This window comes from Aquila chrysaetos, chromosome 4 (assembly GCF_900496995.4).
Source record: "Aquila chrysaetos chrysaetos chromosome 4, bAquChr1.4, whole genome shotgun sequence".
NCBI classification, from domain to species: domain Eukaryota; kingdom Metazoa; phylum Chordata; class Aves; order Accipitriformes; family Accipitridae; genus Aquila; species Aquila chrysaetos.
Genome location: NC_044007.1, coordinates 25,420,767 through 25,437,977, shown reverse-complemented (window position 1 = coordinate 25,437,977; position 17,211 = coordinate 25,420,767). Strand labels below are relative to the sequence as shown.

The window sequence follows — 17,211 nt, the reverse complement described above, 5'->3', positions numbered from 1 at the left end:
CATTATGTTTGATGTTATAATATTAAATTCATTTCCTTGGGAAATAGACCTTCTTTGCATACGTAAAACATGTAGTATAGAAATAGCACGCAATCTGCATGTGCTAACAATGCTGTAAATTTATTTTAAATGTTAAAAATCCTTCTCATAATAATGCTACTGTACAGCATATATTTGTAAATATGATTATGTATATATAATTTTCCTTTGCAATCTAAGTTACAAGCATTGATGTGAAATGAAAGTATAAAGTAGTAAAGCTATTTGCATTTTTAGTTTATTTTGTACAACTAAAACTTTGAGGAAGGCAGTGAACAAAAATTGTAATTGTTTTCTCATTATACAATGTTTTTTAACTAGATTTGGGCTCACCTTGATGAAGCATTAGTGTGGCAATCTGTCAGCACTAGTTGTAATTGCAGAAGAGGAATCAGGCTGATTGTACCTGTGCTGTGAATTGCCTTAGCCCATTTCTGACCCTCTAAAATAGATGGAGTAATTGCAAAATAAAGTAGCATATGTTGTGTAAAAGGGCAACAGCTTGTGGCCTAGTAAATGTCAGTTCCTAGCTGTCCAGGTATGGTTCCTTTCATAGTTTTTTGCACCTCTTCTGCCTTCTTCCCTGCCAGTTGGTGGCAAGCATCGTTATCTGCATGTTACCAATGGTATAGATGAAACGATCAAGTACAATGAATTGCCAAAGGATACTGCCTTGAGAGATGGAAAAGGAGCTCAAATCTTGACTTTCAAATTTGTACCCTACATGAACTTCTGTACTGCTTTCTTTTCTTACTCACAAATTTGTTAATTGCTCTGAGAACTATCCAGCCTTTTGTCCAAATTCAATTTTCCTGCATTTCAGTTCAGGAGGAATAATGAGCATTATAGAGTTGATGGTCCCTATGTTTTTAGAGAGTTCACTGAAAGTTAAAACAGCAGAATACCTATGGCAGGACTAGTCTTCACTGTCTTTGTGGAATAATTTTTTCCTCATGTTCTTTTAAATGCATGAGTAGATTTTTTTTGGACCTATACTGTGAAGATGAGCTGCATAGAATGAGAAGCCTTTGCCTGTGCCCTCTTGTTTTCTTTTTCTTTCTTCATTGAATAAATGCAGATCTTAAAGATTAGAAGGTTCCCCCTAACCTAAGATCCCACTAGCCTAAAAGAACACAAGTATCAGAAATGTCAAATCTGAATCTCCTTTTTTGTCCAGAAGGGCTAGGGAAATAACAGGGTGAAAACTGACTTCTAGCCTTGCTAGTCTTCCTTCAGAAAAGGAAACTCTGAGTTTTTCTTAGATTCCCTGTCCTTTGGATGCTGTTGCTCATCTGAATTAATGTTATCAAAAGCAAGAACCAGTAACACATCTGTCAGATGAACCTCTATTGGCATCCTCTTTCAAAATGGAATTTAATAGTCTTCTAGCTTTTAACAGTGCTATTGCATTTCTCCAGAAGATTTGCATGCATCTAATATCAGAACAGCAGGGGTTGTGTGTGCTGGAAGTGCAGTATTTTGAAGCCTGTGGAGCCAGCCCCTTATACAATTAATGAATGATGAATCTGACAGATTCTTGAAGGATTGATGTCAGTGAGCTCTAGAACAAGGAGTCTTTGCGATAAGAGCAGTGGCAGCATAGACTAGGAAGAAATATCCTCTAGATTTTCCAAGGGGGTTGCAGGATTGCAATCCTTGTTTCTTTCCTTCACGGAGAGAGTGATAGGTATGTTTTGTAGTTAGTTACTGACTGAGGGTAGAGGAGGGTGGACTTCCATAGCAGAATGCACCCTGACTGAAATGCTTAATAGATTATATTTCTTAATTCACCCTTGCCTGGTACACAGTTGTGTCTGTGAAGATCTCTGCTGTCCAGTGAAAAAGTGTGATTGTTCTGAAACAACAGTAACATGGCTATTGCTTTTTTTTTCTTGCATATTCCTTGTATTTACTTCAGCCATTCTCTTTTTCTAGGGACATTCACACAACCACAGGGAAAATCAAAAGAGCTGTATTACAGTTCACCCCAGCCAGCTGGACCTATGTCCGCTGGTTTGACCCTAAGTCTTCATTTCAAAGAGTGGCTGGAATCTACCTTTTCATGATCATTTGGCAGGTAGGAAATAAATTCTGTGAAATCAAAGCTGCTGTCAGCTCAGTTACTTATTGGCTGTGTTTGGCTAGAAGATATTCTAATGCAATGTATGTCCATCATTGAAATACACAGTTAAATGAATTGATAATACAGAATTGGTCAGGGCATTGTTCACAGGAGTTACATTATAGTTCAAGAGTGTAATTACAGAATCTGTCGAAAAACCCAAATGTTACAGATTGCTGTACTGGCCATCATATTGCTCTTTGCAATTGATACAGTTTTAAAAACTGCTAGACAGTGGGGTTTTGGAGTGGGTTTTCATTTGTTTTGGGTTTTTTGTGTGGGGTATTTTTGGTTTTGGGGTTTTTTTCTTTCCCATTGACTATTGGATGGATCACTAATACTCAGAATTCTGGCCTTGATCCAGCAAGACTCCATAACACATCCCAACTGCTTTGGTACTTCGTCATGCAAATGCTAGCAGACTTCACTAAAACTCCCCCAGCCCCCCCCCCTTTTTTTTTTTTTAATTTGCTGGATTTAGCTTTTAGAAGGAGAACCGGAAGCGTTTGAAGTACTTTTTCTTCATCTCTACCAAATTTGCCTCAGTCATTCTTACCTGATTCAGGATATGAAAGTTATCAGAAGACCTCTGCAGTGTGAATTACTGTCTGGTCCCTTAATGGGTTCCTGAAAGAGAGCAAATACTTTCATAGAGGTGTCTAGAGGACAATTCTTTGTTTTACTAGTATATTCCTTGCCTGTCCTAGAGCAGGAATCTCTGACTCTTTAAATCCTCAATCTAACCAGCAGGGCTGTGGTAGAGCATAGATAGTTTTCCTTCAGTGTTGCAGTTTCCACATTAATCTTTGCACATTTTCTGTAGTAACTCTTTAAAAGTTATGCAAGTTGAATGCTATTAACTAACTTTTTTTTTTCCTAGCTGACTGAGTTGAACACATTCTTTTTGAAACATATCTTTGTGTTCCAAGCAAGCCACCCTTTAAGCTGGGGGAGAATTCTCTTCATAGGAATCATTACAGCACCCACTGTAAGGTAATTTTGTTGCAATGGTGTTTTTTCTTTGGTTTAAAGTAGCTTGACTTCTAGGCACCCAAGAACTGCATAGAGTTTGTGAGTAAGTACAGCACCTTTCAAGAAATTTATGCTTTTGCCACCATGAAAAGCAAAACAATAATCACTTTTCAATAAAGTGTATTTTCTGACAAGTAAACTAATAAGGTAAGATGTATATAAACATCTGTGTTTCCATAGGGATGCAGAACCAGTCTGTTCCGTCTTCTGTTTGTGTAGCATCTCCCTGTTTTGTGAGTTAGCTGCATATGTTAGCCTTGAGGACTGCATGTGAAAGTATCCAAGTTGATGAGTCAGCTGCTCACAAAAGTGTAGATGAGGAAAAATAGAGATGTTGTTTCTTCTGAGCTCCTTATTATGTGTGTCTACAGAAAATATTAGCATTTTATAAGAAAAGATAGAGCATTACCATATTCAGAGTAACAGAACAGTACATGTGCAGTGTTAACAGCTGTGTAGAAACATTAACCTGCTTTTAGTCATGCACACTATTTCATGTTGTTAGCAGAGGCCCCTTAATTGTTTTTTTTTTTTTTTCCTTGGCAATAGATGGAGGTACACAGAATGCACACAGCTCTGAAGTTAGAGGCAGGGAATTTCCCATTCATGAGTAAAGTGATGTTACCTTGGACAGTTAAATGACAGCCATGCGTTGGTTTATTCCTAAAATACAGCTGTTAGTGTCTCAAGTTATGTGCAGTGATTTCATACTGTTAATTAAATCACCTTAAAAATCCTTATAAGCTCCTGTGTAGGTGAGCTTTTAAGTATTTTTATGGCACTTGCCAACCTGTAGAAGTCTTTATTCTTAACCAATCCTTGTATTGTTGGATTAATAACACTTGTCTTCCCCATCTGTAAGTGGAAATCAGAGACTGAGAAAAGGAACTTTGATTCCACTTCTTTGGAATTCCTCTCTCTAAACTCTCAAAATTTAGGAGCATAAAGAACAAAGCAGAAAGATCTCCACACTGTTTTCAAAATAGTGAGAAATTCTACTCTGTTCTTGAGGGGAAAACATGCCACTGGTTAGAACACTCTCCTAGGATATGGAATAGCCATGTTCGGTTTCTTTCAAGATTCAAACCCACATCTCTCAAGAAAATGCAATTGTTAATAAATTGAAGACAAACTGTGGAAAAAGTGGGGGATTCTCTAATTCTTTCAAAGCTGTTGCACTTTGCCTAAAAGAATTGGAGATTCAGTAGAGAGGCAGGAAGCAAATATGTAGCTTTGTTAGCCTACTGTTTGGGTACTTTCCCAGTCCTTGCTCTCAGGTTTGTTTTCTGTGTTGTTTCAAGCTATTCGATCTATGTGATAATCTGTCCTACTAGAATTGAAGCCATCTGGTACACATCCAGTGTGAATGCATGTGATTTTAACCATCAGCACTTCATTTTTGTTATAGATGTGTTTGTAACATAAACTTGTTTTCTAAATGTAAATACTCTGGGGAATTTCAATTTCACTGAAGAGTTTTCTTGTTTCACTTCTCAGACAATACTATGCGTACCTCACAGATACACAGTGCAAGAGGGTGGGAACTCAGTGCTGGGTGTTCGGGTAAGTGTTCTTGCTGCATTCTTGAAGCACTTGTCCAAGTGTTAAGTATGAGTCCAGCACAGGAACAGGCTTTGCATGAAACTAGTCCTTGTTTTGTGTTGGTTTTAGTATAAAGAACAGTATAGAGAGGTTTTCTTTTTTTCGCAAGTTCAGAGGAAAGGAAAATTCTGGATTTGGAGGTAGAACATGGGAAGTGATGGAATGAGTAAGGAGAAGAACAGAAGGAAGAACTAGAAACTGCTGGGTAAAGCTAGGCTTCTTCAAAGTAGCATTGGCCTTGCTGCCCATATTCTCAGTCAGGTGAGAAGGATAAAACTTTAGCCTCTACTGCTTCCGTGTCATAGGAGCAATGTTTACCTGGCCATCAAGGTGGGCATTGCTGCTGTTAGTGGAATCACAACAGAAGACAGTGAAACAAACCATGTTTATCAATGATTTCTATTCTGTTCTCAAAGAGGGAAAGGAATAACACTATGAATGATGGTTACCGTGGCTACAATCTCTTTCAACATGTCTCATGGAGGAGACGTTTAAGTGAAGAGTTTGCATGTTTGCTTCTGGTGAGAACTTCCTTCTCTAGATGGCTTGACTAAAATGTACTGTTCTGCAAACCTGAAGCATATGCTATTGTAGCATTGTAAAAGCTTTGTGTAATTAGGCAGCGTAGTAGTGTCCCTTTTGATTTATGACTTGGAAGCTTACAAATGGGAAAACATAAAAGATCCTTAATAATGTCTTAAAGAAAAAACATATAATATGTATTTTAAGAAACTATTCAAGAAGCTAATTTCTGATAGCAATGATTTTAAATTAAAACAGCCATTTCATTCTCTTTGTCAAGATTAATGTATGTCTTATTTCCAGAATTGTCTGAACCATTTTTGTGTTTAATAGAAGAACCTATTACTGTTTTAAATTGGAATAGCATTTCAATGAGCCATAAATACACAGATCTAATTTAGAGACAGTGCTTTGGCAAACTTACCTCACCCTTGCTATTAGTCTTAGGGGTGTTACAGAGTTTTAGGACCAGTGCTGGGCTGGAACATGTGTTTCCAAGGGCACTATACCACAATAAGGAATGCCTCTTCCTCAACATTTAATTGAGATGAGAGCAGAGCATGCTGCAATGTAATTGAAGGGATTTCTACTCTTGTTTTAAATGTACCCTGGAGAACATGACACATGTCTCCTTGGGTTTGGCTGGGCTTAAATGTTCACCTCTTTCACTGACTTATCACCTTCCTGGATGGATCTATTACTGTCTTCAACTCATGACCGTAACATCCAATGGACACACAAAAGGTAGTAACTCTGTTCTTGTTTAGTTTTAGTGGGGCTGAGTACAAATTGATAATATTTTCTGTAAGCCTAAACCTCCTTACTTAGGGAGGATCCCCCTCCTTGAAACATGCATTATGATTCCTAAAGAGAGTCTGTAACGTACACAGTCCTTAAAAAGGATTTTTTTAAATGATCATGGCAGAGTAACTTGTCTTTCTGGGTTTGGTACGGATGGTGCTTTAGTACTGAAGATAACTAATTAATCACACAGTTAATGTGACTACTTAATTTACAATTAGAATCAAATAACCTTGCTCTGTTTGTGCATAAACATCTTAGTAGTTACAGATCAACTATATTAGTATTTTGGAGATACACATTTGAATACAGACATGTTACTGAAATCTGTATTTAAATGATTTAGAAATTTATATGTTTATATGAAAAAGGACATTTTCTCAACTATAGATGGTAATTTTAGACTCTTATTAGACTCAATTTTATAATCTGGGGGTAAGAATTTTCAAGTTCTGCATTATGAAGAAAGAAAGATGAACTTCTCTTTCATCCAAGAGAAAGAATATATTCTTTTGCAAACCGAAGGGAAATATGATGCTGAATGTTTGCCTTGGCTCTGAAAAATTGTTAAGGATTACAGAAACCATCATCCTTGGTTCAAAGCTCTCACTGAACACATTAATATGTCAACATGTCAATATGTCAACACATATATGTCAATAAATAGATGCCCAAATATCTCTTTACGATCGCATAGCAAGAACTGCGATAGAATATTCATCTACAGTGTGATCTAATTATGGGAAACGTGCATGGAGTAAGTATTTTCCTTGATACTGCTTAGTTCTATAATCTGCTAGAAAAAACAGAGCACCACTAGGACTTCCTGTTGTTTGTTAGAAAAGCAGCACTCTTCCAGTAATTTAACTATCCAGAATATAATTTCTGAAGCAATTAAAAGCAAATATATAGAATATTCATATCTATGGTGATCAAGACACACTTCTAAAGGCACAAATTGAATTTGTAACAGCCTAACCATGGGAATAATTAAAATTAGTGCCTTGCGTTAGTATGAAACTGTGTTCTCTGTGACTTGACGTATACTGTAGAATCACTTTCAATAGATGGACAGAAAGTGATGTAAGGCATGAACAAGGCCAGTACAACAGCTCTGCTGGAAATTACACCATTTTCATTAAGGTGAAGCCTTTCAAAAAGGAATATCTGTTAAGATGTTACAAGACCATTTTGATTGAACAAAAACTTACAGTGTCTTTAGTTCTATTGAGTATTCTCATCACCCTTCAGCAGGACACTAATGCCTTTCACTGTTAGCATTCTTCTATCTTTTGATTTACCACTTCTTTAACTGTAATAGCTGTCCTATTTTACAATATGCTTAACCCAAGTGTTCTTGACAAAAATAATGGAAAGAATGTATAAATCCAGCACAAACAGCTGTATAATTTTTTTGAGTCCTTGTTGAAAATAGCCTATTGTTTTGTTTATACCTTTGAGTGTATCATACCCTCATATGTTTGTTTCCTGATGGTGGTCTTTCTGTTCTCACTGCTGTAGTTCAGTTTAGCTATTTTTTAATCTGTAGCTGGATCAGTGAGAATCATATAAAACTAAGAAAGATAAATAGTTGGTGACCCAACAGAGTAACACTTCTCTCAAGTTTTTACTAATACGCACCTTGTTAATTTGCAGTATTTATCAATTAGGTGTTACTTCCACAATTCTAAGTTTTGACCCCACTTATGCTGCAAGTCACATTAGATGGTACAGAGAAAGCTGTAATTTATTATTTGCACCAGGACCATCTCTGCAATACCAGTGGTTAAGTCACGCACACATCTTCCTCCCTCTTTCACAGAGGGAGCTGGGTCCTGTTTGCCAGCTTTACGCCTGAAAAGATGTAAACATCTGGTAATGGGGAGAGAGCTGGAGATGATACTTGTTTTGATTGTTATAATGCCAGAGAAGAAAGTAAATACTGCAATTTTTCCTCTCGCATTTCTCCTGAAATCCTCTGATACTGTAGTGTGGACCTGAGTTTACACACAAACCAGGGCAAATGCATGGATTCTCAGAATTTGAAATGCTGTTTCAAGTTAATTTTCTCATTAAAATCCATCTGAAGCAAGCAAAGTAGCCTATTTAGAATTGTAGTAAATTTACATCCAGTAGAGAAATACCCAAAGCACAGTTCTAGTTCACCCAACAGGGAGTCTGTTGGTTGTTCGGCATGGAAAAGAAATTTATATCTGGCGAGGGCTGAAGCACAATGGTAGGTATAAACCAAAATTCTCTGCCATTGGCACACACTCCTGCTTGTTCCCTGGACAAGCAGAGACTTGCGGAATTGTGAACTGCTAGTTGTTCACTTTTTGTGCTGTTTATGCTGAAGAAAAGTATAGAAAGAAAATTAATTTCTCAAAGAATTTCAGTTAATTGTGGTGTTGGGGAAGTGTGTGCTCACTAGAGAGTAATGCTTGTTTAGGCCAACAGTCTGGGGTCTGGGTTGTGAACATGTGAGTTAAAGATTTAGTGTTTGTAACCACTCCCCCCCCCTCCCCTTTTCATTTACCCACAGGGTTATTGCTTTCCTTGAAGCTATTGTGTGCATAAAGTTTGGACAGGATCTTTTTTCCAAAACACAAATACTGTATGTTGTGTTTTGGCTTCTCTGTGTGGTAAGTGAGATTTCTCATGTGAAACATAAAGCATGGCAAAACCATTGAAAGCATCTAAATAGCTTCCTCTCTGGAACACTGGCAGCAGGGAATCATTGTGGGGGAATGCTGGTAAGGAGCTTTGTGCACATTCTAGGAAAAGCAAATGCTAGATCATTTAGAACACACTTTGAAGGGACTAGAATAATTTTTTTCCTCATTTCTTGACAGAGCAGAATATAGCCACTTTACCAGTGCTTAACAATGAAACAAACACTAGTTATAGGGCATTTTATCTTTGAGAGAAAATGTCAGTTTGATTGAGGCTAACTTTAGTGGTGCTTGCTATAGTGCCCACTGAAAAGGAACAGGAGTTAATGAATAACATTAATAAGTAATGCATGTTGTTTCACACTGAAGTCTTATAACTATGTAAACAACACTGCTTTATCAGGCAAATCATTCTCACTCAGCCTGCAACTTTCTGTACTTAAGTGTGATTCCTGAAAATGCAGCATGAAATGCCTGTTTTCTAACAGTAAATGGATGTTTGTCTTGCCAGACTTGTAACTCCAATGCCAAACACATTTTTAATGGTCAGTGAAAAATAAGGCATTTGTAATGGGCTGACAGATAAATACTTCTCCCTTCTAGTTGGGAACACGGTTTGAACAGGTGATAGGCAGTCAGAATTTATTATTCTCTTATTTAGCATGATGATTTTATTCCTGAAGCTTCAGAGGAGAAAAGTATTTAATTGCTTCCCAGATCAGAGCACCACAAAACCAAACATGTAACCAAGACTGAAGCATGGGGCAGGGAGAAGGAGAATTTGTTTTTCTCCCAGACCGGTTGTTCCTGATAATATACCTACAAGTGCCTACCAGCTGCCTTTGTATGATGACTGTACAGGGTGACGACAAAAATCATACTGACAGTGTATCTGACATGTATGTGGGTGATCTCTATGTATTCTCATGCTCCCATTAAGAATTGGTCTGCATACCCCATGGTGGCAGAATGTGTGTGTACCTTAAAACTGAAACATGAGTCTTGCTCATACTGAAAAAAGATGCAGAGAGAAGCAGAGCATCAAAGTCTCTGAATGCGGAATCTCCAGCGACTCTGAGACTTTGAACCAGTAAGGAATTTGGAAAAAGTTTTACAGATTACTTTTTCTTTTTCTTCTCCTTCCTTGTTTAGGCCTTTACAACTTTCCTGTGTTTATATGGTATGGTTTGGTATGCAGAATACTATGGCCACCGAGAAAAGGTACTTTATTAAGAAGCCTGGTTTTGTTTTATACCAGAGTTAAAACTGCAAAACTCCTAGATATTAGAATTCTTTACCAGAGCTAGTATAAATGGGGATGAGGGGGGATGGTCCAGAGTCTAACTGAAGTCAATAGAAAGAACTCTGGATTCAAGGAGCCTTGGACAGTTCCCAAATTACACTGTGGTTTCTAAAGAATGCTGTCCTCTTAGTTACTCAAAATGAGGCTGTAATTTTAGCAAAGCATTCAGGGATGAATGGTTAGCTAATGTTCCCATTGTACAGGTGGAATGCTAGGGGAATATTAAGAATACTTGGTTACACAACAGACCACGTGGCAAGTGGTGAGTTCTTATTGTATCATCTATGTTGTACCTTCTAACTAAGAAGGGAAGAGTCTTAAGTACTGGCTGAATATTTTATGAGGACTTCTGCCACAGTTTAAATTTACAAGTCTAATTGCAAACAGGTGAAGTGCTGATCAAAAGAACCACCAGCATCCCAATGACATGTGTCCTTCTTGGTTTTACAGACCTTATCAGAAAGTGAAGACAGCCCATACAGTCCAGATGCTTCCTGGCTTCATTCTAAATTCAGCAGAGGTATTGGCACATTTGCAACTATATTCTCGAAGTATTAGCATTAAGGCTCAGCACTGGGAAACGAGACCCGAGAAACTTACCTTGGAGACAACTGGACTTAAATGTTCCTGCAGGAACTATGCAGATAAATCATCTGCAAAGCTATTTTGCTTTACTGCCTTTTTTCTTCTAACTCTTGGGAATGTATTTATTTTTTAATAAAGCAACTGAATTTTTCTGCCATTATTCCAGGCCATTTGTGTACGTTTAGGGCATTATGCATTGCATAACTGTTGTGGACAGGTTTTCTCTCTGAACATTGCATGTTTGATTTAAAACATATGAATGTGAATTGTGCTTTTATTCTTGCTTGTTAAGAAACAGTCAAGAATGTGCCCTGGAGCTTGTGTTCTTACTGACACTTGCCTAGTCAATGCAGTGCTGATGGTCATAAACAGCTTTCTCTGTCCTGAGCAAAGGCAGCCTCCTTCTCTGACTTTGTCCCTACCCTAGAGGTTAGTTATATTACTTGCCTCCTCCATTAACTCTTTAGTGTGGTCTTGCTTATTGAACAAATATCAAGATTCATACCTGGAAGTTATCTCTGTCAGAGTTTATGCTCCAGGTGTTTGTATCATTAAAAATATTTGTTATTTATCATATGCTTGAAAAGCACCTACAGCAGAGCTGCTTTATATTTCAAACATGATTTTTCTGGATGCTGATATTAATTTATTCTCAGTTTAGTAAATTTGTAGATTTTTATATTTTCTTGAGAAAAATTGCTTGCACTCAAAATGTTTTTCCCATACATATATGCTGGAGAAATCTGGCCAAGCAAATCTTTCTCTGACTTTGTTACTTCATTAATTACAAACTTCAGTCTCTTTCATGTTTTGCTCTTGAATTGTTGTTTCAGTCCCCATTGTCTCCCTCTGCTTTCTCAAGAGTCAAACATGGTCTGTCATGTAAAAGACTGAAAACAAGAAATATACTCTTACAAGGATCTGTGACCTCACTTCCATAGTTCTTAACTTCTGATAGTAGTACCTGCCAGTAATAAAAATGTGGAGGTTTAATTATTGGTGTCATTTAAAATGGAGGATGTTTCACCACTATATTCTGCTATAGCAAACTTCTGAATTTTTTTGGAGGAGGAGGAATTTTACAGAAGTCTTAAGAATTGCTTTTAAAAAAAAAAAATAGGCCACTAGATGGAGTAGAAGTATCAGCCAGTTTATATTAGCCTGAAATAATCCAAACTGTAAACACTGTAGCTCTAGAAAGCCTTACTGTCTTTTAGACAAGAGCTTGACAATGTCAAATATATATAGTCAAAAAATATTTATTTCTCAGCAGGTGCTGACAATAGTCCACCAAAACATTCAGTCAATAGTGAAAGCCATTCATCTAGAAGGAGGAATCGGCACTCCAAATCAAAAGTAACGAATGGAATCGGCAAGAAATAAGAATGGTCTCTGAAGATATCCTACAGTGTGACCAGAGGTGACAAAGAAAATCAGACCTGGCTCTGAATTTCCAAATGGAAGATTGATTTTTAAATTTAAAAGTTAAAAAAAGGAGGTGTTGAAGAAAAGGATGATCAAGATGGAGCCACCAGTGTAGTGCAAATCATTGCCTGCTGACACTTGCCATTCACTGATTTAAATCTAGTTTCTTCAGCATGTGGCACCAAAAGCTAATGAAGAGTATGCTGGAAAGAAAAGTAATTTTGTCATAGCAGATACACCCTGTTTTGTGTTCAGGTGTTGCAAGTGCATTTTTAATATCTTAGTTGAGGACTTGAACACAAAGGTTAGTAAACTGATAATCAGTTGGCATAGTTGGTTGGATTTTTTTGTTTTGTTTTACTGTGTTTTTGTTGTTTTCTAGAAGGGTATGCAATCCTTTGACTAAAAGCAACTCTGTCCTTCTTTCTCAGTCTCACAACTAAACTTTTCTATACAACAGTTAGTAAATATTTAAAATTTCCATACTTGTATCCAGCTGCTTCCTTTTATGTAAAGGCTCTTTAGACCTGGTGACAGGGTTTTACCAGTGAAGAAATGAATCCAGGTTTCTTGTAAAGGATTTGAAATTGACCTTCAAACATGGTTCTTTTGTTCTGCATTGTCCTTCGGCTTGATTGTTATGCACTTGATTTCTTTTAAGTTTTTTAAATACTTGTTTAAAAACCTGTTGCAAAGTAGAGGGCCATACCTCCTGCCCTTAGAGACAGATGTCATGTCATTTAGTTGTTTTTCCTCCTTTACTGCAGTGTGTTTTGCACCTTCAAGTGCAAATATGTCATGTTTTCAGCTGTGTCTCATTGTGTACAATGTTCCTTCCCACTCCTCTCTAATTTGCCTCTGCCTCAGCTGGAACCAGAAATCCCAGTCTCTTCAGACTGATATCGGAAACTGCTTTGAAGGCTCTGATGCCCTACTAAGCCTGGTGATAAGGCAGGTTTTTGCTGAAGCTGAGTTACTTACTACTTCCATAAACATAATTATTTGTGAAGGCTTGCTGTAGTCTTTGGTGTCTGAGAGGCAGCATGATATTACTGTGATATGCCCCATTGCTTTGGTATTTCCTGTCATCCAGTCAGGTACCCAACAGTGAAGTCACTCTTTCTTGCAGGTTTGGGGTTTTTTTTGTATGTGGGGTTTTTGGTAGGATTTGTTTATTTGTTTTTAAAATGTATTAATTCTGACATCTAGCAAAGTGGATAATTCTCCAGCAGTGAACGTAATGATTAAGTCAAGAGGTAAACAATCAAGAGCAATCAGTTCCTGTATTAAGTTATCAAAATGTTTTTGTGCCAATTAGATTTTTGGGATTCATGGGGTTCAGAGGGGTGGATAGATTAAGCAGGGATAAGTAATACCCATTAGTCACTTAGTCTTCATGAGAAAATGGGATTTCCTTTTTCTTTGAATAATGTTACTGTGATTTGCCACAGGCTAAGTACTAAAAAAAAAAAAATGCAGCAGAGACTTTATACAAGTGTATGATACTGTAAATAGAAAAAAGTATCCTGCGTAAGCCATTAATTCCTATGTGCCACAGATTATCAATGTTTTCAATGCACTTAAGTATTGCTGCTGAACTCCTCAGAGGCCCTTCATTTCCCACCCCCCTTTTCAATCAAACAAAGTGTACAACTTGGGAAGTAACATAGGAGAAGCTGCTATATCATCATTGCTACAGTGACGTTAAGTGTTACATGAGCAAAAATATTAGGAAGGCTTTCAGGCTTTCCTACAGCTGCTTGGTTTTCATTCGTAGTATAGCAATTCCATGTATTGCCTCCTTATTCGTAATGTACTATGTATTGATGAATGTATTTGTGGATAACTGAGACTTGTTACTTTTTTATTTTCTTGGTTAATAACTCAGTCTGTGTAAGACTGAAGAATGGCATTGTAAATTTTCTATCAATTCCATACCAAAGGAAGAGATTGGAAGTCTAATGGTTTAGATATATTAAGTACTGTGGTTTTCAAAGGCAAGAGCCTGTTTTGTACTTGCAAGTTGTACACACAACAGCTATGTATACAAAGCTTACATGTGTAAGCAGATGCTGAAGTACAATATCTACTTGCCTGTGGGGACAAGGACACTTTTGTAAATGCAGACCTGGTGCTCACAGTGCTGAACTGCACCCTAAAAATATTGGAAGGTCAAATATGAAGTATCATCTTGTTGGAAGCTGACTTCTGTACACTATTACAGCAGCTTGGCCTTGAAGAAATGTTGTCTGACAACACCTTTAAAAATATTTCCCATGAAGTCTTTTTACTTTAATTTTTTGTGTTTGGTTGGTTTGCTTTGTTTTGGTGGGTTTTTGTTTGTTTGGGTTTTTTGTTTGGGTTTTTTTACTACTTTAAAAGATGGATGGCTAGGGAGAGGGGAAACTTAAGTAAACTATTCAAGTGCTGCTTGGAAAATGGCACTTTGTGTCCTCTGTCAGCAGTTCTGGCAATGTGTTCTCACAAGTCCTTTATTGACTGACAACTGTATTTTCAGCCCATCATTTTGGTCGTGAGCTTTGCACTGGCAAGGATTGGAAAGGTGCTTTTGATCACTGCTGTAAAATTAGTGATCTCAATTTTGTCATTTACTGCGTTACTGCTGAATTCTGTATGTGTGTAACACCTACAATAACAAATCACTGAGCTGTTTAGCAACAAGCATCCATGTATGAGTTCTGCTGCTTGAACAGTATTTTGTAACAGTCATGGAATGCACTGTCCTGTTTTTTAACTACTTGTTCTGTCACAGCCTCTTATTACTACTTTCCTGCTTCTGATGTTCTTTCCTTTCTCTGTCCTCTAGTGATCTCCCCTGCTGCTAGGAGAGATCCGAACTGGCCCTCCAGAGGCTGTCCATCAGGGATGTCAGTCATTGAAGGGAGGCTAATTCGGGACAGCATGGTGTAAGCAGAGGGTAATGGCAAGAACTCTAAGTAGTGGATTAAATAAAAATGGAAAGTTCTAAAATGCAGGTATACAGTGAACCAGAGCTAGCCTTGAGTACTGGATTCCAGTATTAAAGTTGCTGCATAGATCATACACCATGTCTAATTAAATATTTGGAGTGTGATTTCAACCAGTGCTTTTGTTACTCTTCTGTGAAGATCATTATTTGATGTTCCAGCTGTTAAAACTTTAATATTTTTTACTTTGTTATCACAAGAGGACACAGATGTAACCATGTATTTAATAGTTTTTGAATAGAGTTGCTCTGTATTGATTGCAAAGTATTGTATTTTGCAATAACTCAGTAAATAAACCCATATCACCAGTTATGTGTGTTTGTCTGTACCTGCAAGGCATACGAAATGATTACATACTGCCTTTAGAAGCTATTACATTTTATTCTATGTAATTGCATGCTGACAAGTGCAGTGGTTCCTGAGCAGCCTACAGCGCACGCTAAGGTTTTGCTGTAATTTATTATTTCGGAGCAGCAGATCTGATAATATGAACAGTTACATTATGTCTTCTGAAGTTTTTCTAGTATACAGGGTAAGTCTTGTCTTAATTATTCTTTCTGGACTTGTTTTCCTATTGGATGGGAGAGCTGAGGTGCAAGATGGCCTCATGACAGACCCTCAAAGAAGGAATGAGACTTCCTGTAGAAGAATGGCAAGACAGGCTATTGGCAAGTAAACCTCTGCCAGTATAAAGGTGTCATTGAGTATCAGAAACGCTTTGCTTTGGCATCCACTGCTGCCATAGTTTCCACAACAGCAATTTCCAGTTGTTCTTATGCTAAAAACCTATCGTGAGCTGTTGATTGCTCCTCTGGTGTTGGCACTAGCTTGATGTCTAGTGTGTAAAGAAGCCTGGCTTTCCCTTTCTTCCTCAGTTCCTTCTCTCTACAGACATTGAATACCAGGACTTTCTGCCTTGCTGGGAAGGGCTATTCTTCAGTGTGACTTACCTTTTGGAATACTGATTTATAGAGAGTCCATAAATTCTAAGGTTGTAGTAAAATTTGGAATAGCCAGGACTTAAGCTTGTTCATCCTCTGGGAAGAACAGCTGAGGGGCAAGTGTTTAGTATAAAATCTCTTCTGAAGGGTTGGGAAGATACCTGATTAAACAATTTATAAGAGATACCTCTCTCTCAGCACACTGCATACTACACTGGAGAAGGCTTTTTTATGTCTTCTTTCTGATCAATTAAAGCATTAAAAATACCGGAAAAAACCCTGAAGCATTAGAATAAACTTCCTTTAAGAAGCAACACTTGAAAAATGTCCTCCTTTGTAAGCATGGGGCTCTGCTACTTTTGAAGGATTGCTCTTTATTTTGTCTTGGTAGTTGCTGTTGTGGGTAGAACTGTAATCAGCAGTGTCAGGGCAGGGTCAAGTGATCTGGACGGCTACATTTCTGCTCTGTTATCCTGTGGCAGAACTTACATGCTATTTTGATAACGTCATTTGGCACAGAATGGAAGCTAGAGCCAAAAGCTGGCATGGCACTGATTGAAATAGGTATTGGTGTTCATGCCTACTTGGATAGCTGCAGTTCATTCACTTTTTGTCACTGGTGTGGAAATTTACCCTGGAAGCACTAAACCAGTTCTCCCCTGTATGGTGTGCTTGAGGAACTGCTGCTTCAGCTTACTTTTTGCCTTGGAAAAGAGGGGAGCTCAGTGTGCTGCTTTTCAGATGTCTGAGTGCTCACATTCAACTACATCCTGATAACACGGCCCACAGGCCTAGGCACTACTGTCCCACCGCACTGTTTTCCCACTGGTATTTCTCCATCTGACCATGCTGGAGCACTAAGGACTACACAGTCATGGGCTGGGGTTTAACCAGAGGTTTCTGAGCTGATCTTAATCCCCATATGCTCAAAATACCTCCTGCAATAGTCTGTCTCCCTCTTCTCCAGGTCTGCTTTGCCTTCTTATCTACCTCTTGCCACTACATAGTTTTGTTCTCTAGAGCCCTGGCAGGGACTGGTCTGACTTTAACAAATTAAGGTAGTTCGTTAAAGGTGCAGTTTCACAATTGGATGGAAATGTGTTTTGGACAGACACCCCACATTATTCACTTTGCTTTTGCTTTTTGTGTGGCTGGTCAGGAATTGAGAACATACATTGTT

General features: G+C 37.9%; 1 protein-coding gene across 2 annotated transcripts in view; it reads left to right on the top strand.

Moving 5' to 3' along the window:
* The window catches only part of PTDSS1 (phosphatidylserine synthase 1), a 31,579-nt gene extending 16,181 nt beyond the window's left edge, over positions 1–15,398 (top strand). The window contains exons 7-13 of one of the 2 annotated variants that reach the window (XM_030012235.2): positions 1,975–2,116; positions 3,042–3,154; positions 4,691–4,756; positions 8,661–8,760; positions 9,943–10,011; positions 10,544–10,613; positions 11,952–15,398. In XM_030012235.2, coding sequence (XP_029868095.1) covers positions 1,975–2,116; positions 3,042–3,154; positions 4,691–4,756; positions 8,661–8,760; positions 9,943–10,011; positions 10,544–10,613; positions 11,952–12,061 — 670 coding nt within the window. In that variant the 3' untranslated portion in view covers positions 12,062–15,398. Of the gene's footprint in view, positions 1–1,974; positions 2,117–3,041; positions 3,155–4,690; positions 4,757–8,660; positions 8,761–9,942; positions 10,012–10,543; positions 10,614–11,948 lie in introns of both variants that reach the window. The other variant, XM_030012234.2, reaches the window with a different exon arrangement.
* The last annotated feature ends 1,813 nt before the right edge of the window (positions 15,399–17,211 follow it).